The sequence below is a fragment of the Gopherus evgoodei genome, chromosome 1, assembly GCF_007399415.2.
Source record: "Gopherus evgoodei ecotype Sinaloan lineage chromosome 1, rGopEvg1_v1.p, whole genome shotgun sequence".
NCBI lineage: Eukaryota > Metazoa > Chordata > Testudines > Testudinidae > Gopherus > Gopherus evgoodei.
Window position 1 is genome coordinate 142387302 of NC_044322.1, and position 26812 is coordinate 142414113.

At 42.1% G+C, this 26812-nt stretch overlaps 1 protein-coding gene and 1 long non-coding RNA gene across 6 annotated transcripts in view; one reads left to right on the forward strand and one right to left on the reverse strand.

Moving 5' to 3' along the window:
• Positions 1–26812, forward strand: part of CNKSR2 (connector enhancer of kinase suppressor of Ras 2) — a 370061-nt gene that overhangs the window by 223513 nt on the left and 119736 nt on the right. For all 5 annotated transcript variants that reach the window (XM_030574665.1, XM_030574679.1, XM_030574688.1 and 2 more), the window contains 4 exons: positions 640–773; positions 4584–4795; positions 23980–24069; positions 25552–25766. In XM_030574665.1, coding sequence (XP_030430525.1) covers positions 640–773; positions 4584–4795; positions 23980–24069; positions 25552–25766 — 651 coding nt within the window. The remainder of the gene's footprint in view (positions 1–639; positions 774–4583; positions 4796–23979; positions 24070–25551; positions 25767–26812) is intronic.
• On the reverse strand, positions 18634–24245 carry LOC115657233. The gene is made up of 3 exons (XR_004001928.1): positions 24236–24245; positions 21616–21623; positions 18634–18715 (listed from the first exon to the last, which is right to left on the reverse strand). It is a non-coding gene; the product is annotated as an uncharacterized LOC115657233 (long non-coding RNA).

Here is a 26812-nt window from a genome sequence, read left to right on the forward strand (position 1 = left end):
GGGTAGGGTAGAAAAAGCTCAAAAACATATGAAGTGTTATTTGGTGGAAGTGTGCCCTGAAGAGTGAAGAATAATAGACTCCCATTTTCTCTGTATCATAATATTTCTGCTTATAAAGATGTGAAGTTGGAGCTACAGTATCCAAAGCCATAGAAAAACCGAAACTTCCACAGATATTTCTTACATAATAGGGCTGGTATTTTTTAATTTAAATGACATCTTTTTAATACATACCTATACAATCTTTATTGTAAAAACTAGAGTTTAAATAAGTTACTAGCTTCTGGGTAACTTATATTAGTGAAGCTTCGAGTGGTGTCCCTACATGACTATTTTTATGGGCACTGGCAATAAAGTAGCTTGTACTAAGCAAGAGAGAAGGAAAAAGGATGTGAAGAGGAGTCTGTTTCACAAGCATAACTCATATCCCTTTTATAGTTTGTGACTATCCCTTCTCTTTAATCTGAATAGTTTTTCAGATAGTTTAAAACAACCATATAATATCGAGAGTATTTATTTTTAGGTTTTATTTTATCAGTATATGTAAAGTTTGTCTTTAATTTTAATTTTCATGTGAAACTAAGAGTATGCTAGATATAATAGATACCCATGTTTTTTTTTCCTCTTTATTTTAACCAGCCGCTTATTCCTAGAAGTCCTACAAGCAGCGTTGCTACACCATCCAGCACTATCAGCACACCCACTAAAAGAGACAGTTCAGCACTCCAAGATCTCTACATACCGCCTCCTCCGGCAGAGCCTTATATTCCCAGGTAAAAAGCTAATGATGATGTTGCAGGTTCCTACAGTTTATGGACAAAGAATGGCACTTATAAAAGACTGAGCAGTCAAACAAATTTAAGACAGTAGTTAAAGATAAGAAAAATGATTACACTTGTTGAAAGTACGTATTCATGTATATGGATTGGAGGATAAGGCCTCTGATATTTTCCCATGGAGTTCAACTAGTTGTTAGAAATATGAGTGACTACACTAAATCAGATCCATGATCTGTTTGGTCCAGCATTGTGCCTCCTGCAGTGGCCCACACCATTTATTGCAGAGAAAGGTGCAAGACCCTCAGAGTAGGTAAATATGGGGTAATCTGCCCCATGGTGGTGTCATCCTAATCCCTAGTAGTGAAGGATTGTCTTGAACCCTGAAGCAAAACTAGAAAGAATACTTTGTGTCTGTGATGTCTGCCATCTGAGCCAGTGACAGAGATTGAACTGGGATACTCTGTAGCTAAAAATGTGAATTTCTATAGCTTGAGTTAAAGGGAGAGGCTCTTACTGCAATGGATTGCTTCTTTTCTACAGCCATGGTAATTCTTTTTTTCGATATGTTTTGTATAACATAATTGGAGCAAATTGCTAGGACAATATTTGAGGTATGACTTTCATTCTATATTCTGTAGCTACCCAATTGTTCCATAAATATATATGTCACTCTGAGCTGAAACAGCCACCTCATCACTGTCCCTTTAAGTCTCCAGCTGTCCTCCTCTGTGTCACAGAATGTTTTCCTTCTGACTGAGCTGTCAGCCTCCAGTTAGGAGTCAGAAGAGCAGCAGCAGATTCATCCTTCGGTGTACCACAGTGTCCTATTACCACTCATCCAATTCAGTATGCTACTGCAGTATACTCTGTTGTTCCTCTCCAATAATCCCGTATGGATATTATAGCATATAAATACGTTTGTAAAATATGCATTGTAAGCAATATAGATGCCTTAAAATATACAGTGAGAATAGCAAGAGAACATCATTCAGAGGAACAGTTTTTTCTTAAAATGTTTTGGTATTAGTGTGTGTAGAACATTATATGACCAAATAGTGATTAAAAAACCTTTTTTTTTTCCTGGCAGTCTTTTGTTACATTTACTAGGCTATGCTGGGAGAACAATGTGCATATTTCCTTTGGTGATTAGAGTCACTCAACAGTGACCATTCCAGCCAGTTGATAAGATGTATTGCCCGATGCTGACAAGGCTTTCTTATGGGTTATCCCTGGGTGAGGTGAATGGCAACTTAAATTGACAGGGGAAGAGAATTGTGCATTTATGAGAAATCCTTTATTCTCCAGAGATATTGAAGACCTTCTGAGTCAGAATACTGAATTTCTTGTTCATGGTTTAGATGATGTCACAATTCTTCTATGACGCCATGAATTGAATTTTGTAATTCATTCCTGGTCACTCCATAGACTAAATAAGACAATCATTCACTTTTAGAAAAAATGCTATGTGCTACCACTTTATGTAGTATGCAGCATAGCTAGCCCCTGCTTAAACAATTATTCCAATTTGTGTCTTTAAAAAATGACAGACAGTATAGGTAGTTTCTCATTAAGGATTTTTTCTTCTAATTTATTTGAAATGCCCATAGGGAATCAACATGTCGTTAATTCATCTTGTAACTGGATATCACCATATCTCTGTGCAAGTGCTACTGAAAGAACATTGTACCCTCAGAAAAATTATCTTCAGGCCTCAAAGATTTAATTCTAAAAACTTTAGGCTAAAAGAAAAGCACATAAAGCAGTCAGAGTTCTTCAGGTTTCTCTTTAGATATAAACCTTATAGTTATAGACTATACACCTTTTATCTTTGAAACTGAGGTTCAGATATGGCTCAGAGAAGTAATGCCTATAAACTGCTTATTGCCCGTCTAGCTCTGTTTTTTACTATATTAATTTTATTAAATGAGAAAATGAATTGGTTTTGCAAAGCATTTTTAATGTGTAATCCTACTTCAACAGCTGATAACCCATCTATCACATAAGCTGTGATGTTTGAAAATGCATCCTTTATATGATTTATTCTAGGCATGAAAAAAATAAATTATGGTAGTGTTGGTGTATGGACCGACACTAATGAAATACTATATCAATTACTTATCAGTTCATTGCACCTAAAAGACTAAGCTTATTGCATGATTAAGCTGTGCATTTCTGTAATCTTTTTGTCAGTTTAATCCTATTGAACAGTAGTTCCCTTCACAAACCCATCGCATAATATATTGCATAATATGACTTGACTGAAAGATGTGTTCTGGCATTTCAGCAGTCTTTTGTCTATAATTATATGTATTTATGCATCTCTTCATTTTTATTTTGTGTGCCATCAAATAGCTTGGTGCTGCTCTCCTGGTTTGCTGTTACTGTGTGCATTTTTGGTTGACTACAACAAAAGCAATAATTCTTTTGCTACTGGAAAACAATAGGGATTCACTTCTTCAATGCATATTATATATCTCTGTAGCCATATCACCTTTGGGTGTGACTATATGCACAAACAGCAGAGACAAGAGTTATCAGTGAAACTAGAGACTGTTTAGTTGGAACAATGTTGGATCTTATCTTCTTTGTGGGATAGTCATTTTCATAGGTACAGTTAGCGAATACTTAGATATACATTTCTCCTACACCAAATGCAGTGAAGCAAAATTTTGGCATGAACATCTCAGGTTCATATTCAGCAGTTGGGTGTCAGTATGTAACAAATTATGACAGCAAATGGCCACCAGAGACTCTAACTGAACTGCACATGTGAGGCATGAGAGTTAGAAATGAGGAACTTCAGCTTCAAAAAATTGAGTTTAAGGTGATTCCTTTTGTGATCCCAGGCTCTTTACAATGCCTGCAAAGAAGCTGTAAACTCTGCCACAACTAACTGAAACTATTCTTCTTTATAGTAGAGATCTTTGGTTTTGGAGCTAAAGAGACTACATTCATTCCCCAATGAGTGAATGTGTGAAGTTTGCTATTCTTTTGACTATTGCATCTGCTGATTGTGACTACAGCTTCAGTAAAGGTTGGGGCTTAGCTGTCTTAGATGGGCCTAGGACTTCAGAAGTCATTTTAACTCATCCTGTGGTCACCCAGGACTTCATCATGAGTAGGGATAGATGCGGGATTATCAACTCCAGAAACAATCTTTTCATCACTCAAGGTAAGGAGTCATGGAGTTCTTGGTGGCTATCGCTACATTAATATACTATCACATCTCAAAACAGGATCTGATCTGGTCAGTTTTTTGAAGGGTAACTTTGGAGGACAATCTGAGGCATGCAGATGCTGTTGATGACCCATTAAGTGGCACATTTCTCTTGGATTCTGTGTATTTAATCAATTTTTATTTACAACATAAAGTCATCTATTCATGACTCCAGGAGCCTTTGACATATTAAAAATCAATTATAAAAGAATAAAGCAAGCATCATCTCCTTATCTGAAAACAGAAAATGCTAGTTTTAAAAAATCCAAATAGTAGTTTACCTTGCAGAACATCTAAGCCCTCTTGTCCACCTCCCCTCTCAAAAGACTAAGAATGATAGATGGGCTTTGCAACATATCCAGAATTCAGGTGATTTAAGACTAGGAAGGAGTAAATTCAGGATGCAATTGAAGTGAATTGCCAGAGATATATGGTACAGTTTGCATAGTAGTGCAACCTCCAAAGATCAGTATTATCTTTTTCTTGGTCAGATAAATATTTATATGCACCCACACTCTGAAAGAAATGTTCAAGACAAAAAAAATGTCCTATCTCAGTTCATTCGAAATCTCTCTTGTTTACTACAGGGATGAAAAAGGAAATCTTCCATGTGATGATATTGGCAGACATATAGTAGGCAAGCCAGTTCATAAGGGTTCCGAATCTCCAAATTCATTTCTTGACCAGGAATATCGGAAGCGCTTTAATGTGGTTGAAGAAGATGCAGTCTTATACTGCTATGAATATGAGAAAGGAAGAACAGGTGGCTCTGGGAGGAGAGAGAGCACTCCAACGTACGGTATGGCATTGTTCTAATAAGGATAATCCAAATCCCTTGTTTAGTTTTAGTAGATTTGTTGGCTTATGTGTCCTTTTGAAATAGAAAATATGTATGTATCAATCTGATTTTCTATGACATTATTATGGGAAGATCTCAGGCTAAAAGCTTTTGATACTGTGTATCAAAAAACCCTACTGAATGATTTAAGGCATAAAAAATGGGAGATTAGTCCAATCCCGTATTCTTTATGAAGATTGTCAAACAATTTTTCTGTCCAGAAAGTTGTACTTAATATTACCAGCTTCACCTTCCAAATGATTGGATTACTATTCTTAACCCAGTTTACAACTTATCCCAGGGTATGCAGGAGATAACTTTGAGTACCATTGTATAAGGAAAGCAGCCAGTAACCAATTTATTTACAACAAGGATACAGGATGCAAGTGGTTCCCTGCATAATGACATATGTTGCATAGGTCCTAAAAATGGCAATATTAGTAAGAACTGTCCTGTGGTATTCCTCTGTTTCCAAAAATGAAGTGTGACTGATTGCCTGCGTTTTGTAACGTTATGTGAATTCTTGCTTACCTTAAAGTCTGTGGATTGTAACAACTTTTTAGTTACAATAGATCGCTCTTGGATTGAGGTTAATATATTGTCCCAGCATGCAGGTTATTCAGTACTCCTCTACACCGTAGGGTTGGTGAGGTGACATCTTTTACTGGGCCAACTTCTGTTGGTGAAAGAAACAAGCTTTCAAGCTCCACAGAGCTCATCTTCAGGTCTTGATCTAAGCTCTAGACCAATATGGGTTATAACAAAGCTTCATCTAGTAATGTGGAGTGTGCAAATGTGTGTGTGTGTGTGTGTGTGTGTGTGTGTGTGTGTGTACACGCATCAATAAATATACACAACACTATTGTGCTCTGCTGGATCGAATTTCAGATCTGTTCATGTCTCCCTCTAGTGGTGGTCCAAAGAAGATATAGGATGGGACTTCCAAAGGAATACCAGTGGGAGCTGAGCATCTAACACCCTTAGAATCCTTTGAAAACCCCAGCTATAACCCATGGAGCTATTACAGTATTGGAGCATCTGCATTAGCTGAAGTAGTACATTTTCACAGCTTTGGAACAGAAGAACTTTGTTTCTGTTCCTGCTGAAAAGTGAGAAGTTGCCATGGTGTGGAAAGAAGTTAGGAGGGAGTCACCCGGTATATAGGACCATATACTTTCTGTTTTAGATCCAACTGAGGCATCTATTTGTGGAATTTTCCTCACTGCCCAAATTCAGACAGAGCTTATACCAGTGGGGTTCTCACCACTACAATGTAGTGATGAAGCAAATTGAGCCATTTCAGAGACAAATTAGTTTGTACCCACTCCCTCACATACTGTGCTACCACTCTCATACCTTTACCTTGCCAAAAAAGGAATTCAACTAAGGTTTGTCTGTCTCCAAAAAATAATCAGAATGTATTAAGCATAACTGTTGTGTAGAGAATCAAACTGCCCTTAACAAAACGTTTTGACTGCTGTAATTTTAACTGAGCACGTTATTGAATACTGTCCAATGCATTTGCTGTTCTATTTTAATTATTAAGTTCAATGTAAGATGCATGTAATCTTGACACCACCTTCCTTTTGAGGAGAAGATAAAGTAGAATTAATTTATCACAATGCACAGATTCATTACACCATACTCAGTCCTTGATTACAGCCAAGCTTTTGAAATCCTTTGAGAGAGAAGGTACAAACTGAACTCAAGCTGTATAAAATATTCTCAGGACTCTGTGTAATACACATACAGAATATTAAAGGACACATTTTCATAAAGATGCACCTGCTTGCAGAGTGTGCTTTTTAAAAAAGAGAAGAATGGAGGAGATGAGCCCTGGAGCATCCTTAAAGACAGTTATTGTCAGTTTTATCCCAGCCCTCACTTTATTTTTTTTTAAAGGAAAGAGTCAAAACAAGTAGAAGCAAGTGATTGTTCTCTATATATAAAATAAAAATTGCAGGGTGGGGTAGTCTAGGATCCCTCAGAATTCTTTTTTCAAAGCAGTAATAATTCCCATCTGCTTGCTGCTATTGTAACTGAGGGAACCAACATCATTTAGTTATAGCAGCCAAAGGGAATGATGGCAGCATGAAGCATAAGGACCTATAAAACTAAACCGTTTAGCAAAAATACCATATGAATGTTCGTGTGTCTCCAGTGTACCGAAGTAACAGACATGTTGCAGCATTAACATTTTTTTAAAAATATATATTGGTTGTGACCATTGCGTTGAATATGTTTAACCACCTAACATTGGACATAAGGTACAGATATTTGAATGATGCTGTGAACGCAGGGAGTGGCATTTACTCTGTTATGTTCCACTGTCCCCATCATTATTGCCTCTGATTTTATTTCCTTCTGTTCTCTCATGGGAATGGATGAGTGTGGCCCTTAGTGTTTTGAGAATAATAATTTCCTATTCAGTAAAATAAAACGTGTGACAATACAGTACTTTGGAATTCCTTGGTAGCACCTTTCACTCACTTTATTTAAAAAGAAAAATTTCCAGATATATAAGAACTGTTCCATGAGTGCAGTGGTTTCAGAGAATACTTTTCTAAACTAAGCAGATCATACAGAGAAATGCTATCGAGATGTATTTGTGTGCATCAGATTTTTGCTCTTTGTAAATTCTATTTATTTTTGAGAGTTTGTCAGCAATTTGCCCACAAATGCTGAAAGAAACTATATTTCCATGTACATATTGATGCTTAATTTTTTTCTACTGAAAAGAATTGTCATTGTATTTTAAGGGCCCATACCCTACGAACACTTATGCCTGTATTTAACTTTAAGCATAAGAATAGTTCACAGAGCATCTGAAGGATTCAGGCCTAAATGATTAAAGCTTCTTCTCACGTATTTCCTCTCCACCAGCCCTAAAACTAGTTATTATTGAGATCAGTGTCAAAATAAAATGTAGTTCAAATACATTCTCCATCTAAAATAGCCCCTAGAAAGACTATAGGTGAGTTTTCCATGTATATCAAATCAGTAATTGGTGTTGATTATCAAATTCTCTAGTATGCTGGTCTGAGCCACGTGAACATTATTTTCTCTCAAAGACTGAATGTATTGTAGCTAGCCTACACTGGCCCAAAGGAGCAGACTATAGAGACTATTCTTTGCCTCAATGTTCTTACTTAGAATTAGACTATTGTTGGAGTGGGACAACTCCATATTATTGTAGATAAAAATAGGCATATATGTATTTTCTTATGGGTGGAGGGGAAAGTAGCACTCATTGTTTTATTAAGGTGTTGTCTTTGATGGAGAATTATAGTTCATTTTCTAATCATTATGTGATTATACTCTTGTGAAAAGAGCCCAAAATCTGTACATCATTAAAAGAAACTGGGGTAATAACTTTTCACCTCACTTCTCTATTGAACGTTGTATTAGCTCAGAAAAGTAGTTGGGTTGCCTTTAACTGAGCTACATAGCTAGACTGTGCCCTCTTCTAAGTCAGGTGCTTAAACTGCTATTTATTCCTATGCAGCTTAACTAATGGGTGTGTACCACAGTGTCTTGCTACTGCGTATCACTTTTGTGAGGCTGGTGCAATATATCTTCTTGGTTCAAAATGTCACAGCATATAAATCTTCCTGCAAAATTCTCATCATCCCTCTAATTTTGAACTGCGTGCACATTTTCTGTTACAGCTCACATGGCTCTCTGAAATGCTCAGGGCATTACATCAACTTAGCTACACCTATTAAAATTGGATGTTTCATTTATTATAATTGCAGAGTGCGGTCACATCCTGGGCTGAATTAGGATTTGAATGCCACAGATCTAGAGAAAAGATGGACAAAGTTCAGGTGCATAGAAACACTGGGATGCTTAAAGATCTGCCCGGGAGTCAATTATTATGCTACATGATACTTTTCCAAGTTGCCACTGTGAGGGCTGAGCTATAAATATGTGGATCATAGTTAGCGCTGGGAAACAGTGGATTATTTAATCCTTCTATAGAGCCTTTCATCTTTGTTAGTTGATTGTAATTTAATTTGTTTCTCTTGTGTATACCATACTAGTTAATCCCTTTCTGTGTTTATTAGTTAAAATGTACTTATTTTTTTAAGAGTATTCAAGTTCCAGTCACTAAAATGCCCCCAAAGCTTTTCACACCTAATTTATCAACACAGGGTTTGTATGAGGCATATGAACATGACCTGGTGATTTCACAAAAATATATAAAATCAAAACAATTTGTTTTGTTTTGTGGTGAATTACTAGTGCATGCCAAATGGAGTTGGAGAGTCCAGGGCATTAATTTTTTCAGCACAAGCTCATAATCAATAATATGATAAAATCATTTTTAAATGCCTTTGGGCCTGCTCCTTCAGTTGAGATCAAAAAGACATAGATATTTTTCAGAAATGAAGGAATTGGTTTTTTGACAATTTTAAAAGATAGATTTCTGGCTAGTTCTCTATTACTGACTGGTAACTACCATACAGCTATTGCTAATGACCTCTGAGAGCTTCAGCTTACATCCCAAATTAGAAGTTTCCCTGAGAATGTTCTTTAGAGAAAGTAGTTGTAAAGGATCTGTGTGAGTTGAAGAGGAGATTGACAGAGGAGGAAGATGAATGAAATTTGCCATCGTGGGAAGGAGATCATTTAGGCAATCCAATGGATAGTTCATATATGAATAAATATGGAGCTTTAGAAATCAGCACACAGAGAAAACATTTGTTATGAATGTGATCCTTGGTAATGATCAGACCTACCTGTTTTTTATTACAGCTTTACGAAAAGTCTTGTGGTAGATGCAGTATTTTTTGTATAGCATGGTTTGAGTTCAGTACAGTGCAGCACAGAAGAGAATTTTTGTGTTTAGATGTTGCTTGTAATTATTAGAACTGGGAGCACTGGCTGTTGGGAGTCTGAAAGGACAGGAAACAGGAAGAAGGGGGGAGAAGTTGAGGAGGCAGAGTGAGGGTTACAGAGAGTGCAGCAGCAGCTTCGTAAAGAGGTTTCCACTTTAAAAGTAAAGTCCTGTTGAAGTTTGTTAGTACCTTGCCTGGTCGATAAAACATTTTGGCGATGAGGATGTATCTTCTGCCTCTGAACCCACCTGCACCCTTTCTGCAAAGCCCAGGTGAGCCTCCAGTTGCTTTTACTGCCAGGATCCATATGTTTGAGACTTATGTGCTTGCCATCAGTGCTACAGAGATTTCTGAAGTAAGAAAGCGTGCTCTGCCAATCCACTGCCTTGGAGCAGAAGGGCAGTGTATATTTTACACTTTTCCCCTTGCAGATGATAAATATGAGACTGTACTCACTGCATTAAAGAACGTTTTTGTGCTTTAGTAGTAGCTAATCGCTACAGATTTCGCCAGTGTGAGCAGAAACCAGGGGAGACTATAATGTAGTATATTGCTTCCCTGAGGAGTCTGATTGTAACTTGTGATTCTTCTTCGAGTGCTTGTTCATATCCATTCCAGTTAGGTGTGCGTGCGCCGCGTGCACGTTCGTCGGAGATTTTTACCCTAGCAACACTTGGTGGGCCGGCAGGGCGCCCCCTGGAGTGGCGCCGCTATGGTGCCGGATATATACCCCTGCCGGCCCCTCCACTCCTCAGTTCCTTCTTACCGCCCGTGTTGGTCGTTGGAACAGTGGAGCACAGCTTAGCTGACCTCCACCTCCCTAGCGATTCGCTCGTTTCTATTGTATTGTGTATATAGTTCAATTTCCTATAAGTATAGTTAGTGTTTAGTTATTAGTTCTGTAGTAGTTATTGTATATAGTTAAGAGGGATCGGGGATTAGCCCCTTCCCCTCACCCGGTACCGGGCCCATGCTCGTTTCACCGGGCTTCAAACTGTGCTTGGCCTGTCATAGGCTGAGGCCCACAGGAGACTCTCATGTGCTTGGGTGAATCTCATCTCACAGACAAGTGCCGCATCTGCAAGGCTTTCAAGCCCCGGACTAAAAAAGAGCAGGACATTCGCCTGAGGCGACTCTTGATGGAGGCAGCGCTGACTCCTCCGTCTTCGGCACCGCCTGCGGCACGGGGAACAAGTGCCTCTTCTGCACCAGAGCGCACGCCGACAATGAAGGCTCCTCGACATCAGCCATCACCGACCCAAGCTCCTGCCCGGCACCGCTCTCTCTCACCATGGAGAAAGAAGCACAAGCCTCCTGCGGCTACTGTATCTACGCCGCAGTCTGAGCACTTAGCTAAGTCAGACTGCCCAGCACTGACAACTGCCACAGCACCGACGTCCTCCGCACCGTTGATTCCGGCCTCGCAAGAGCCGTCGAGTCCAGTGCCTACCAGCTCCCTGGCAAGTGCCGTGATTGAGCTTATCGTGCCCTCCACTCCGGAGACGTTCTCCACGGCACGGGACTTGATTGCCTTGACAGAGCCTGAGCTGCCTCAACCCCCAGCACTGCCGATGCGGTTTGTTCAGTCAATAGGCAAGCTGGCCCTCATGAGACCATCTTCACCCGGTACCACTGAATGTCGCCGGTTTCGATCCAGGTCCCGCAAACTCTCTCGGTCCCATCATCGATCCCGGTCCCAGCGCCGCTTGCAGTCCTGGTACCACTCCCCATCGAAGTACTGGTCATATTCGCGGCACCGTTCGAGGTCCCGGTCGCCAACCAGATACTCTCGGCACCTCTCTAGGTCCAGACACCACTCGCGACACCGTACCTCTCGCAGCCGATCTCGGCACGGCGATTCAAGGCACCAGTCGACCTCCTGGCACCACGCTGTTCGCAGGTCCCGGTCTCATTCCCGGCACCGATACAACTCCCGGTACCATTCTCCGGCACCACGTGGGGACAGATCAAGTGGACGCAGGGACCCGCATCAAACGGTCTCCGCTCCCCCATGGCCTTCTCGTCATCCGTCTACCTACTCCCATGCAGACAGTGCATCCTATGGGGATTCAGATACTCACAACAGGTTCGCCCAAGGAACCCTTGGCCCGAACCAGGGACCTCATCAGTGGTCCTTTTGGACACCTTGAGCTTATCACCAAGCCCAGGGTGAACCCCCTATACCATCGCGCTCCGGCCCTTCCAAACACCGAGCGCCAGAGGCCGCCGTTAGCAGATCTCCCCCGGCTGGTACGGAGGAATCTCCTGCCCACGTACTGGACCCACAAAATCTACCAGCTCCGGACATTCCTCAGGATCCGGAGTCAGTCCAGGGCCTGCTTGTCCCCGGGGTTTCATCCTCCTCCTCCCCAGATGAAGCGGTGGCGGGGATGTCAACATCGGGACCACCTCCAGTCGACCTCAGGTCACACCAGGACCTTCTGCGGCATGTCGCCCTTTATATCAGCTTAGCCGTAGAGGAAGTTCCTGAGGTGGAGGACCCGGTAATCAGTATACTGTCAGCGGAGGCGCCAACTAGAGTGGCCCTCCCCTTGATTCGTTCGATCCAGGCTAGAGCGGATACCATCTGGCAATCCCCGGCATCCATACTGCCCACAGCCAGAGGGGTCAAATGGAATACCTTTACGTGCAACCCCCCTCCCTGTTCATTGGTTGTACAGTCCGTCAATGAACGGGAGCGCCATGGCCAACAAGCCCCTGCACCTAAATCAAGGGAGGCCAGGCGAATGGATCTATTAGGAAGAAAAATCTATTCCGCGGGAGGCCTCCAACTCAGGGTGGCGAACCAACAAGCCCTCCTGAGTAGGTACAGCTATAACACCTGGGAGGTGGTAGGGAAGTTTACAGAGCTAGTCCCGCAGGAATTCACAGCACTCCTGGAGAAAGGGAAGAAAGTTGCGCGGACTTCCCTCCAGGCCTCGCTTGATGCCGCCGATTCGGCAGCTAGAACGGTCACCTCTGGAATCGCCATGCGACATATATCATGGCTGCAAGTGTCAGGTCTGCCACCTGAACTTCAGCAGACTATACAAGACCTACCTTTTGATGGCCAGGGCCTGTTCTTGCAGAAGAAGGACCCTAGGCTACAGAGTCTAAAAGACAATTGCGTAATTATGTGTTCGCTGGGAATGCATACGCCACAGACTCAAAGAGGGTCTTTCCGGCCCCAACCGTAGCGCCCCTACCCCCTGCCTCGGCCAAGGCAAGACTTCACCAGAAGGCGAGGTCGTACCAATCGCAGACGTCAGTCTGGGCCTCAAGGGGGTAACAGTTCCGGTCCCACCAAGCCACCAGCGGGACCAAAACCAAACTTTTGAGGGTGCGCCCGAGAGCAGTGCACCAATGGCCTCCCAGGATCCTTTTCAGTTCTACAACTGCCTTGCCCCATTTCTCCCTGCGTGGTCCCAACTAACCTCAGACCGTTGGGTCCTACGCACGGTGGAGTTTGGATACCGTCTTCAGTTTATTTCAACCCGCCCACCCCAACTCCCCTCCTCGTCCCTCTTCAGGGACCCCTCTCACGAGCAACTCCTTTTGCAGGAGGTTTGGAGGCTCCTTGCAATGGGAGCTATAGAGGAGGTACCGGAGGAGTTAAGAGGCAAGGGGTTCTATTCCAGATATTTCCTAATCCCCAAGGCAAAAGGGAGCCTCCGGCCTGTCCTGGACCTGCAAGGACTAAACAAATTCATGAAAAAGTTCAAGTTCCGCATGGTATCCCTGGGAACCATCATCCCTTCCCTGGATCCCGGAGATTGGTACACCGCTCTTGACATGAAGGATGCATATTTCCACATCGCTATTTACCCCCTGCACAGACGGTATCTACGCTTTGTGGTGAATCGTCAACATTACCAGCTTACGGTCCTTCCCTTTGGCCTCTCCTCGGCCCCTCGGGTATTCACGAAGTGTATGGCGGTAGTCGCCGCCTCCCTCCGCTGTCGTAGAATATATGTCTTTCCATGCCTCGACGACTGGCTTATTCGAGGGACCTCTGAGGCACAGGTCATCGCTCATGTGAGCATCATCAAGGACCTATTCACCCATCTAGGCCTGATAATCAATTTGGAAAAATCCACTTTGGTGCCTACGCAGAGAATAGAATTCATAGGGGCCACACTGGACTCCAATCTTGCAACGGCCAGCTTGCCTCCACGTTGGTTTCAGGCTATAGTCTCTCTTGTACAAAGACTACAAAGCTTCCCAGCAACCTCTGCCTGCACTTGCCTTGGCCTCCTCGGTCACGTGGCTGCGTACACTTTCGTCACAAAGCACGCCAGACTGCGCATGCATCCTCTTCAAACTTGGCTCGCCTCAATCTATCGTCCACGCAGGGACGCCATAGACATGATACTCACAGTTCCATCGAGCATTCTGGGCTCCCTCGACTGGTGGCTGACGCCATCCCTGGTGTGTACGGGTCTACCGTTCCATCCACCGCAGCCCTCTGCATCCCTGACAACAGACGCCTCATCTCTCGGCTGGGGTGCTCACCTCGGGCACCTTCGCACTCAAGGCCTTTGGTCCTCTCGGGAATTGGCACTTCACATCAATGTCTGTGAGCTGAGAGCGGTCCGACTGGCGTGCCAAACCTTTCAGCGTCATCTACAGGGCCGTTGTGTTGCAGTGTTCACAGACAACACAACGGCCGTGTATTACATAAACAAGCAGGGAAGGATGCGATCTTCCCCCCTTTGTCAAGAGGTGATGCAACTGTGGGACTTCTGCATAGCCCAATCAATAGACCTGGTAGCCTCCTTTCTCCCAGGAGTCCGGAACTCTCTTGCGGATCACCTGCACAGGTCCTTTCTGTCTCACGCGTGGTCCATCCATCCGGACATTCTCCATTCTGTATTCCGGAAGTGGGGCTTTCCCCAGATAGACCTCTTTGCCTCCCGAGAGAACAGGAAATGCCAGGTGTTCTGTTCGCTGCAGGTTCGCTCCCCAGGCTCCCTCTCGGACGTGTTCCTAATTCCCTGGAAAGGTCACCTGTTTTATGCCTTCCCACCTTTTCCCTTCATCCACAGAGTTCTACTCAAACTCCGCAGGGACAGAGCCCAGCTAATACTGATCGCTCCGGCATGGCCGAGACAGCACTGGTACAACCTGCTGCTTGACCTTTCTCTGGAAAACCCGATACCTCTGCCACTCTGCCCAGACCTCATAATGCAGGACTTCGGCAGGCTTCACCACCCGGACCTGCAGTCCCTCCATCTGACAGCATGGCGGCTGTCTGGTTGAACCAATCTGAATTGTGTTGTTCCACCTCTGTGCAACAGGTGGTACTGGGAAGCAGAAAGCCTTCCACACGGGCAACATATCTCGCCAAGTGGAAGCACTCCTCCCACTGATGCGCCCAGCATGACTTTATTCCTGAAGGTATATCAGTCCCCATTCTCTTGGACTACTTATGGTCCCTCAAGGAGCAGGGCCTGGCGATCTCTTCTATAAGGGTGCATCTTGCAGCTATTTCCACCTTCCATCCTGGGGAAACTGGCAGTTTGATCTTCTCTCACCCTATAGTTTCCAGATTCTCAAGGGCTTGGAGCGGCTCTACCCTCAGGTCAAGTTCCCATCCCCTACCTGGGATCTCAGCCTCTTATTAGCTAGGCTCATGGGCCCCCCCCTTTGAGCCTTTAGTCACATGCTCGCTGCTGTACCTGTCCTGGAAGACAGCCTTCCTCGTCGCTATCACCTCGGCTAGATGAGTATCAGAACTTCGCGCTTTGATAGTGGATCCTCCGTATATGGTATTCCACAAGAACAAGGTACAGCTGCGACCGCACCCGGCATTCCTCCCTAAGGTGGTCTCTGCCTTCCACGTTAATCAAGACATCTTTCTACCAGTCTTTTTCCCAAAGCTGCACTTATCGCGCTGGGAACAACAGCTGCATACCCTGAATGTCCGCCGGGCTCTCGCATTTTACATCCAGAGGACCAAACCTTTCAGATGTTCACCTCAGCTATTTGTAGCAGTTGCGGAGCGCATGAAGGGCATGCCAATCTCCCCCAAACGGATCTCATCTTGGGTGACATCTTGTATCCGGACATGCTACGACTTGGCCCACATTCCGACTGGCCATCTCACCGCCCACTCTACTCAGGCTCAAGCCTCATATACTGCTTTCCTGGCCCATGTTCCCATCCAGGAAATATGTCGCGCGGCTACCTGGTCTTCCATCCACACCTTTGCATCACACTATGCATTGGTCCAGCAGCCCAGAGATGATGCTGCCTTTGGCTCAGCGGTCTTACATTCTGCAACGTCTCGCTCCGACCCCACCGCCTAGGTAAGGCTTGGGAATCACCTAACTGGAATGGATATGAGCAAGCACTCGAAGAAGAAGAGACGGTTACTCACCTTTGTAACTGTTGTTCTTCGAGATGTGTTGCTCATATCCATTCCAAACCTGCCCTCCTTCCCCACTGTTGGAGTAGTCGGCAAGAAGGAGCTGAGGAGCGGAGGGGTCGGCAGGGGTGTATATCCGGCACCATAGCGGCGCCACTCCAAGGGGCAGCCTGCTGGCCCACCGAGTGTTGCTAGGGTAAAAATCTCCGACGAACATGCACGCGGCGCACGCACACCTAACTGGAATGGATATGAGCAACATATCTCGAAGAACAACAGTTGCAAAGGTGAGTAACTGTCTTCTTTGGGAATATGACAGAAGAGATGATTAGAGACCAGCTCATTGAGAAAACAACTATGCTTCATGTAAGTGAACACTTACTTCTAGAACCACAACTTACAGTAGAAAAAGCAATAACCATTGCTGTTCAGATTGAGTCAGCTACAGCTGAAGCCAAAATAATGAGCAGGGATACAGGAGGCACAGTCCAGGCTGTGACTCCTTTGCAGAAAAGCCTACTATCGCTGCAGACAAACAATTGCAGGAGGAAAACTAATGAAAAGCCACTGAATCAGCAAATGCATTCTTTCACTGTGGATCCCCACAACACCTTGCAAGATACACAGGATGTCCAGCAAAAGTAGCTCAGTGCAATCATTGCAAAAAGATTGGGCATTTTGCTAAAGTATGTCCCAGTAGCCAGTTCAATCAACAAGTGCATGCAGTTACAATACCAGATGTTACTGTGCTGAGCCGTGGACAAAACCACTACTGCACATATTCCAGAACAGATAATGTGCACTGTAAACATTTCTGCCATACCTTCAGGCAAAGCACACTCTCTTCAGCTAATGTTGGACACTGGCTCAGCAGTATCTATACTACCTGATTCCATCTATTTTGCATTACTTTAAGATGTGCCTCTTAGTTAACCCAAACTTCAGTTGGTGTGCTATTTGAAAAACCATATTCCAGTACATGGCTGCCTGCCAGCAATAGTTACTTTTGGTGACTGATGTGTAACTGCAGAGTTCTACATTGTCCACAAAGGCACTCCTATCCTTGGCAGAGATTTTTTGACTGCTTTAAATCTCAGGGTAATTAATGGACGAATTGATCTTCCTCAGCAAAGCACTCTTGCGGTACACAGACCAGTTTCAGCTGGGACCAGGGCTGGCTCCAGGCCCCAGCATGCCAAGCGCATGCTTGGGGCAGCATGCCGCGGGGGCCGCTCTGCCGGTTACCAGGAGCGACAGGCTGCTCCAGTGGACCTCCCACAGGCGTCCCTGTGGAGGGTCCGTTGTTCCCTGCGGGAGATCCACCGGAGCTGTGGGACCGGCGAGCAGCAGAGTGCCCCCCGCGGCGTGCCGCCGTGCTTGGGGCAGCGAAATGGCTAGAGCTGGCCCTGGCTGGGACCCAACACCAGATTGAGGAGAAAAGTTAAAATGTGGAATAATATGATGCCTGTATAACAGAAATTATGGCGCTTACCATTTTCAGTCAGGGAAGCTGTATCAGAAGAACTTAGAAAACTTGTTCAAAAGGACATTATTGAAGAGATTAACTCCTCGGAATGGATTTCACCTATAGTAGCGATGCAGAAGAAGGATGGAGGCATTTGCCTTTGTGTGGACTTAAGGGAACCAAATAAAGCTACTGTGATTGACAGCCATCCTCTTCCTCACATAGAAGAAGTATTTGCAGAACTCCGTGAAGCAGAGATGTTTTCTACTCTTGATTTGCAGAGCGCATTCCACCAGGTTATGTTGCATGAAGATAGCAGAGACCTCACAGCATTTATTACACAGGAGGGACTATTTCATTTTAAACATGTTCCATACCATCTCGCATCAGCCCCAGGTGCCTTCCAAAAATTATGTAATTTATTCTGAAGAATCAACATGGATAGTGCTATTTGGATGATATTATCGTGTTTGGAAATACTACTGAGGAGCATGACAATAACCTGCAGTCTGTACTAAACTGCCTCAAAGCAGGCCTCAAGCTCAGTAGGTCCAAATGCAAATTTGGACAAACTGAACTCTGCTTTCTGGGGCATACATTTTCACAGGCTGGACTAAAACCTGATTCAGATCATATCCTGGTAATTTCAAATGCTCCTCCTCCAACAGATTTGCAAACCTTACATTCTTTCTTGGGTCTTACCTCCAGGTATGCAAAATTCATTCCCAATTATGCCTCTGTCATTGAACTGTTACGAGAATTATTATGGAGCAGTTCAACCTTAGTGTGGACAACGGATGTACAAGCTAGTTTCAAAACGGTGAAAGACTTGATTGTACAGAGTCCAGTACTTGCATTATTCAGTCCCACATTGCCCACAATTGTAACTACTAATGCTTCTGATTATGGACTTGGGGCTGTTGTCACACAACTTCATGAGGACAACGCAGAGAGGACTGTTGCATTTGCTTCGAGGACACTGAGTAATACTGAGAGAAAATATTCTACAGTCGAAAAAGAAGCACTTGCTTCTGTCTGGGCTACTGAAAAATGGAGAACTTACCTGTGAGGCCGCACATTCAAGTTGCACACAGACCACAGCCCTTTGATGACGTTGCTCACCATGAAAGGACTGGGAAGAGCAGGATATCATATTGCTAGATGGTCTGCAAGACTAATCTCTTTCAATTATGAACTGGAATATAAGCCTGGAAGCAAATATGTGGTAGCTGATTGCCTTTCTTGCCTGCCTTTGCCTTCACCAGATGGTCCACCAGAGGATGAGGATGTAGTAGTTGCGCGTATTACAAGCAATCTTACATCAGTTACAAGAGAACAATTTCAGGCTGCTTGTTCAGCTTGCCCAATTCAACAAAAACTATGGGAATTTCTGACAAAGAGATGACCAAGTAACCCTAAAAACTTTGACCCAGTTTTGCTGCCTTATTTTAGAGTTTGGGATGAACTTTCTTTGCTCGATGGCTATGTGCTACGAGGTGCACACTGGCTACTTGTGCCAGAAGAATTACAGTCAAAACTCATACACCTGGCACACGATACTCATCAAGGAAGTGTCAGAACCAAACGACGACTACGGGTTCTGTATTTGGTGGCCAGGGATGGACTCTCAAACTGAAGCACTCATAAAATCCTGTGTCGCTTGCCAAATGCATGATAGGACAGCAGTGACATGTACCCCTCCATTACAGTCTGTTCCTTTTCCTGAATCTGCATGGGAAAAAGTGGCGATTGACATTGTAGGACCCTTTGAGACTGCTCCAATTGACTGTCATTATGCCATCACTTTAATAGACTATTTCTGTAAATGGCCTGAGGTAGCGTTTACCTCACAAATCTCTTCCGCTACAGTAATTAAGTTCCTCTCTTCAGTTTTTAGCAGGGAAGGTAACCCCAAAGAACTGGTTTCAGATAATGGTAGTCAATTTACTTCCCTGGAGCTTGAAACTTTTCTAGCAAAGAGGAACATTTTACACAGAAGGTCATCCCCATATTACCCTCAAGCCAATGGGGAAATAGAACAGTTTATAGAAGTTTGAAAGAGAGTTTGCAAATGGCTAAACTGGAAGGGTGATTGTGGATACTCTTCATTCTGATTTCTTGCAAGCATACTGGGCTATACGACATGCCACAACGCAAAGATCACCTGCAGAGTTACTGACTGGGAAACAGATGAATCCTAAACTGACCATTGCTGGGTTGTTAAAGGCATGACCTGAGGCCCCCGCCGAGGATGATGTGAGAAAAACAGTTGAACAGAACAAAGCAAAGCATAAGGCTTTCACAGACAAGCAGCAGGGTGCTAAGGAAGCAAAGTTTGAGTGTGGTTCCTTCATTAGAATACGAAAACCTGGAATTTTATGCAAAGAGGACCATAAATTCACAGCTCTTCTTAAAATCATAGAGAAGAAGGGACCTTACACCTATTGATTTTCTGATGGGCGGGTATGGAATTCTTCTTATCTTGCACCTGCCTATGCACCAAGAGGAGATTATGCCAACACCCAGTCTGCATTGGATGACTTCACCGTAGTATCAACACAACAAGACTTTGCATTGGAACCAGGGCTTGAGAGGCGGCCTGTCAGACCCAGACGCCCACCTGTCTGGACTAGAGACTGTTATGTAGTATCTACAGTGTTTTCAGTATAATATTTCTTCCAATCGTATAGTGTCTTGTTTCCTATTTGTTCCTGTGGTTAGAACAACAATGTTTATTTTAATTGGGAGAGTTTCTTAAGAGAGGAGAGAATGTGGTGTTTAGATGTTGCTTGTAATTATTAGAACTGGGAGCACTGGCTGTTGAGAGACTCAGAGGACATAAAACAGGAAGCATGGGGGAGGAGTTCAGGAGGCAGAGTGAGAGTTACAGAGGGTGCACCAGCAGCTTGGTAAAGAGGTTTCCACTTTAAAAATAAAGTGCTATTAAAGTTTGTTAGTACCTTGCCTGGTTGATACAACAAGAACGCTCATATTTCCAGAGAAGTAACCATGAACATTCTTAATTGTATAAATATAAGAGGCTAATATAGGCATCAGTTCAACACTATCCCTATTCAGGAAAGCACTTAAGCGTGTGTTTCAGTGAAGCAGTAACTTCTGTGGGACTTAAGCACATGCTTAAAGTTAAGTAGGTACAGTATTTAAATGATTTCCTGAATAGAGATACTTTCCTCATTTGTGCATTGACAATACTGAACTTTTTTTTAAAAGATATTCCTCTATACTGTCTTATTTTTTGAGGATTATAAATGACCCCTTGAGTGTAGAAAACATATAGTGTGATTTAATAATCCTATACATTAAATACTTGAATGGATTGACAGATGCTTGAATATTTGTTTTCGGTATAACTGTGTGATAGATGAAGTGGGGTGTGGAGGGATAGCTCCCTTTGATGGACACCCAGCCAGCCAGTTAGCTGTAAAATCCCTCTTGGTAGCTGTTCTCTACATGCTTTACCTGTAAAGGGTTAAAAAGTCCCCCAGGTAAAGAAAAAAAAAGTGGGCATATGACCAAAAGAGCCAATGGGAAGGCTAGAATTTTTTTAAATTGGGAAAGAAACTTTCCCTTTGTCTGTTGTTCTCTCTGGGCTGAAGAGACGGGCAGCAGGAATTCTGTGTAAAGTTTGAACCAGATATGAAAACCATCAGATCATATCTAGAACTACTTTTAACAACTCAAATATGTAAGTAAATTAGGAATGTTTAGGACAAGGGTAGGCAACCTTTGGCATGAGTGCCAAAGGCGGCACACGAGCTGATTTTCAGCGGCACTCACAGTGCCCGGGTCCTGGCGACCAGTCTGGGGGGCTCTTCATTTTAATTTAATTTTAAGTGAAGCTTCTTAAACATTTTAAAACCCTTATTTACTTTACATACAACAATAGTTGAGTTATATATCATAGACTTATAGAAAGAGACCTTCTAAAAACATTAAAATGTATTACTGGCAAACAAAATCTTAAATTAGAGTGAATAAATGAAGACTCGGCACAGCACTTCTGAGGGTTGCCGACCCCTGGTTTAGGGAGACGTGATTAGGTTTATTTGTGTTTATTTTTAAGGCTTGGGGACTCCTCTGTGCTAACCCCAGATGCTTTAGTTTTCTTGTAACCTTTAAGCTAACCCCCAAGAAAGCTATTTTGGGTGCTTAATTTTTGGAATTGCTCTTTTAAAATCTAGCAAAAGCCTAAGTTCCAGATGTATGTTCTTCCTTTTTGTTTTTAATAAAATTTATCTTTTTTAAGAACACCATTGGATTTTTGGTGTCCTAAGAGGTTTGTGCATATGCTGTTTGATTAGCTGGTGGCAACAGCTAATTTCCTTTTTTTCTTTCTCAGCTCTTCCCCTAAGGGGGGTCAAAGGACTTGAGGGTACCACACAGGGAGGAATTCGCAAGTGCTCCTTCCTGGGTCCAAGGGGTTTTTTTTGAATCTGGGTAGTGGCAGCGTTTACCAAGCCAAGGTCAGAGGAAAGCTGTAACCTTGGAAGTTTAATACAAGCCTGGAGTGGCAAGTATTAATTTTTAATATCCTTGAGGGCCCCCACCTTCTGTATTCAAAGTGACAGAGTGGGGATTCAGCCCTGACAAACTATATATCTTGTCTTCCTATATATTTATTACAGAAATCTTTCTAGTAATGTCAATTAATAAAACTTTCCAGGTTATTTTATTTGAATTTTGCTGTGTTTTGAGACTAAAGTTGTATTCATACTGTTATGCATTGTGACTAAAGGATTGGTAAGGAAAAAGTAAGAATTCTTTCTGCTTGTCAAGGGTTTAAAATATTTTGGTTTTGGACGGCCAGATATTGCAGTATATGCCATGAGGTTGTATTGCTATCTTGTATCAGTATATTATTTAACTTGTTGAATATTTCAGATCTCCTTATATAGCTAGTAATTAGGTTGTGCAAAACTCCTTTCCATTGACCAATTTCTGTACTTTTGGAACTTTCTTAAAAGGAACGACAATTTACCACATTTTTAAAAATACCTCCGTGGCTCTCAATTTAAAACTTTAAGTATAATACACCTCTACCTCGATATAACGCTGTCCTCGGGAGCAAAAAAATCTTACTGCGTTATAGGTGAAACCGCATTATATCAGTCTTGCTTTGATCCATCAGAGCACTCAACTCTGCCTCCCTGGAGCACTGCTTTACCGCGTTATATCAGAATTCGTGTTATATCGAGGTAGAGCTGTAATTTGATGTGTCATTTTTCTGTTGTTGTCTTCTAAAATGTGAGTGAATTTGCCAGAATTAATATGCTGTGCTTTGGGTGGGTGAAATGCTTCATCCAGAGAGGCTACATTTGAGGTTTGAAATCCTTGTTTCCATGCCCATTCAGTCATTGATGTATCTACTAAGACAGACGCAAAGTTGCCATTTATGGCAATGTTTTTTGTGATATGGACACAGGTCTGATATCAGTTATTCTGAGACCAAAAGCTCATTTCACATAGGGCATAAAACAATTCTCTCTGTATCTCAAATTGCATTACAGAGTAATTAACGGATGTTAAGTGGAAATGACTTGGAAGCCTTTATGTGCTTGGAAGAAGCTCCTTCTAAACCTTGAGTTATAAGTCTGATGTAACTGAAAGGGATTTTTTCTATGTCACTGGGGTTATATCCTAAAATACTTAACTTCCACTTAGACCATTAACAGTAGTGGACTGAATGATTTTGTGTTTCAGCCTCTTGTCCAGAAGATATACTGGCACTAGAAAAGGTTCAGAAAAGGGCAACTAAAATGATTAGGGGTTTGGAGAGGGTGCCATATGAAGAAAGATTAAAGAGGCTAGGACTCTTCAGCTTGGAAAAGAGGAGACTAAGGAGAGATATGACAGAGGTATATAAAATCATGAGTCATGTGGAGAAAGTAGATAAGGAAAAGTTATTTACTTATTCCCATAATACAAGAACTAGGGGTCATCAAATGAAATTAATAGGCAGCTGGTTTAAAACAAATAAAAGGAAGTTCTTTTTCACACAGCGCACAGTCAATTTGTGGAACTCCTTACCTGAGGAGGTTGTGAAGGCTAGGACTATAACAGCGTTTAAAAGAGAACTGGATAAATTCTTGGTGGTTACGTCCATAAATGGCTGTTAGCCTGGATGGGTAAAGAATGGTGTCCCTAGCCTCTGTTTGTTTGTCAGAGGATGGAGATGGATGGCAGGAGAGAGATCACTTGATCATTGCCTGTTAGGTTCACTCCCTCTAGGGCACCTGGCATTGGCCACTGTTGGTGGACAGATACTAGACTAGATGGACCTTTGGTCTGACCCAGTAAGGTCGTTCTTATGTTCTTAAGATATACTGGATCTTTTCCCATAAATAATTAGCCTTGTTGAATTAACATACATATTAACACTTCATTTAAACTATTTTGAATTTTACAAGACATTGTAAGAATTTGGCATGACACCATTTTTTCTCTGTTTTAGGCAAACTAAGACCTATCTCTATGCCAGTGGAATATAACTGGGTAGGGGATTATGAAGATCCCAATAAGATAAAAAGAGATAGTAGAAGAGGTAAGTGACCTGGGACACTAATATTGTGCAGTGCTGTATGTTTTTCTTAGCATCACTTAAACTGTAATGAGCTTTCCTTAAGTCAAGTCCTCATTTGGTTCCTCCTTTAAAATGTGGATTTCTGTTAATATAATCTTGGAGTGTTCCCATTTTTCATTATGTATACTTGATTTTTGCTCATCCCCATGTTCCCTGTATAGGGCCTGAGGAGATTGCACAGCAGAGGGGTACCAATTCAATTTGGCTGTGTTTCATTATATTGACATAGCACCGTGTTCAAATAATGCAATCTGACTCTTTTTTAAATTGGCCCCAAAATTTCATAAAATTATAGTTAATTTGTTTTACTGTTACAACACACAATTAATGTGGATATTTTAAATCCACTTAGCTTGAGTGATTGTTATTTTCGGCTGGAAAACATCCCATGGGGAAGCTAGTAGGGCTCAGCTAGAAACAGATCAGAGATGAGATGTTCTCCAGATGAGAGGTTCAGCTGCAGAATTCCACTGTGCATCCATACAATATATTCATAGACTTTAAGGCCAGAAGGGATGATCAGAACATCTAGTCTGACTGTCCATATAACAGGCCATAGAATTTCACCCAACTGCCCATATATTGAGCCCAAGGCAAAACAAAATTAAAACATGCCCATTGTTGAGTATTTTTATCACAGCAGTACCCAGAGACTGCATTGTGCTAAGTACTATACTAATACGTGAAGACATGGTCCCAGAAAAGCATACTCTTTAGGGAAAGGCCAATGTTTTAACAAACTGTTCTTATCCCATCATTGTTTTATGTTCACACTTTGTAATTTGAAGTTCTGAGGCTGTAGTATTATTATCTCTTAAACTCCAATGATACACTAATAAAAAGAAAGGATATAGCTTACTGTACACAGCAAAAGACCACTAGCATAGTTTGCCTTACCTCTACAAACAGGAATTATTTGTATTGTGATGGTGGTTAGTATTCAAGGATCAGAAGCCTCTTGTTCTTGGTGCACACACAGTTGAAAAGCTGTCCCTATTCTAAGAAGCTTGCTTTCCAAATGTAAAATGAGACTCAACAGATGGATAGAAACCAGGAGGGTGAACAAGGTAAAGTGAAATAGTCAATGCAAAATATACACCACCTTATTCATCTACTGTGGTCTAGTTTCTCAGAACAAGACTGCAGATGTCATAGTAAAGTAATAACTGTGTATTTGGGGGAAGACCTGAGGGCAAGTTATTTTTTTTTCTAATTTCTTTGACATGAATCTTGAACCTTTTCCATCCCAAAAAAACTTGCTATGTTAGCATATTCACAACATAGAAATAATTTTTGGAATACATTTTGTTTTATGACGCAGAGCTAAAGACTTCAAAAATGAAGATAAATCTTAGCAACAGATGAGTGCAGTATATTTAGGAAGAAGAAGGGGCATTTATTAAATGATTTGCAATTCAGTCTTTTATTACTCTTTTTCAATAGAAAATTCATTACTTCGCTATATGAGCAATGAGAAAATAGCTCAAGATGACTACATGTTTCAAAGAAATAGCAAAAAGGATACAGGGAAAAAATCCAAAAAGAAAGGAGAGAAGAGTAATAGTCCAAGTCATTATTCCTTGCTGCCTAGTTTACAAATGGATTCATTAAGGCAAGAAGTCATTGGCACACCTGGGCCAGACACCACCTACTACCATGTGAGTAAAAATAACAAGATGCAGATGATGATGCTTATTGCACCCTTTTCTGTTTGATCCTATTTCAGTTGTTACTGTTCTGAGTATAACTGTGCCCTTCTCCCCCCTCTTTTGGAACTCTGATTTTAATCTTACAAACTGGGGAATGGATATATCTACAACTGTGTTTAAACTCAACTCATGATCCTAAAGCGGATTATTTTTGAAATGGAGTTTGCCATCTTTATCTTGCCAGCCTCAGCATAGGAAAATCATCTGATCAAATAACTATTACCATTCAAGTATATATTTCACTGTGATTTCATATGTCAGATATCATTAGGCATATTACTATATATATGATTGATATGACCTGGAAAGGATCGATAAAATAGTGGGGAAAACTGAGGTGTTTTTTTTCTACTTTTGATTAAGAAGAACCCTAAAAGTGTATAGCTGCTTTTAGCATATAGCCCTCAGTAACTCAAGTGACTCTGAAAGAGAAGAGTGTTGAATTTGATGTGGCATGTCAGGTAAATCAGTTACTTCTACGTATGTCCAAAAATGAAGTACCAGTTAGAAAATAGCAAGATGCTTTGGACCTGCTGTCATTTTTCCACATGGAATAACTACTAAATATTGAATGTTTAGATCTTGATACAGAATAGAGGAACATAATATACCTCCCCTAAAAGTGAAACTTGATCAGCAATTAATCTCATACCATGGGGTTTTCTTATTGTTTCATACATTCGTTTGAAGTGTATTACTGTTAATAATTCATTTGAGTAGATTTAAAGGAGGAAAACAAATGTATTCACAACTTTTTTTATTTTTGAGTTAAATAGCTCTGTTCTCCAGGTGGAAGGAGCATTGCAAAAATAAGTTGCTTAGGCTTACTGTATTCCTCCAAGGGAGAAGCAAATAAGTTCTACAGCAGGGTTATCAAACTAATTGCTGTTATTTTCATATATCAGGAAAAGAGCCATGATCTAGAATGTCAGTATGCATGGGATCTATTGTGGCTTGATCCCAATTTCTGCTGTGATGGTGTGTATTCACAGCAG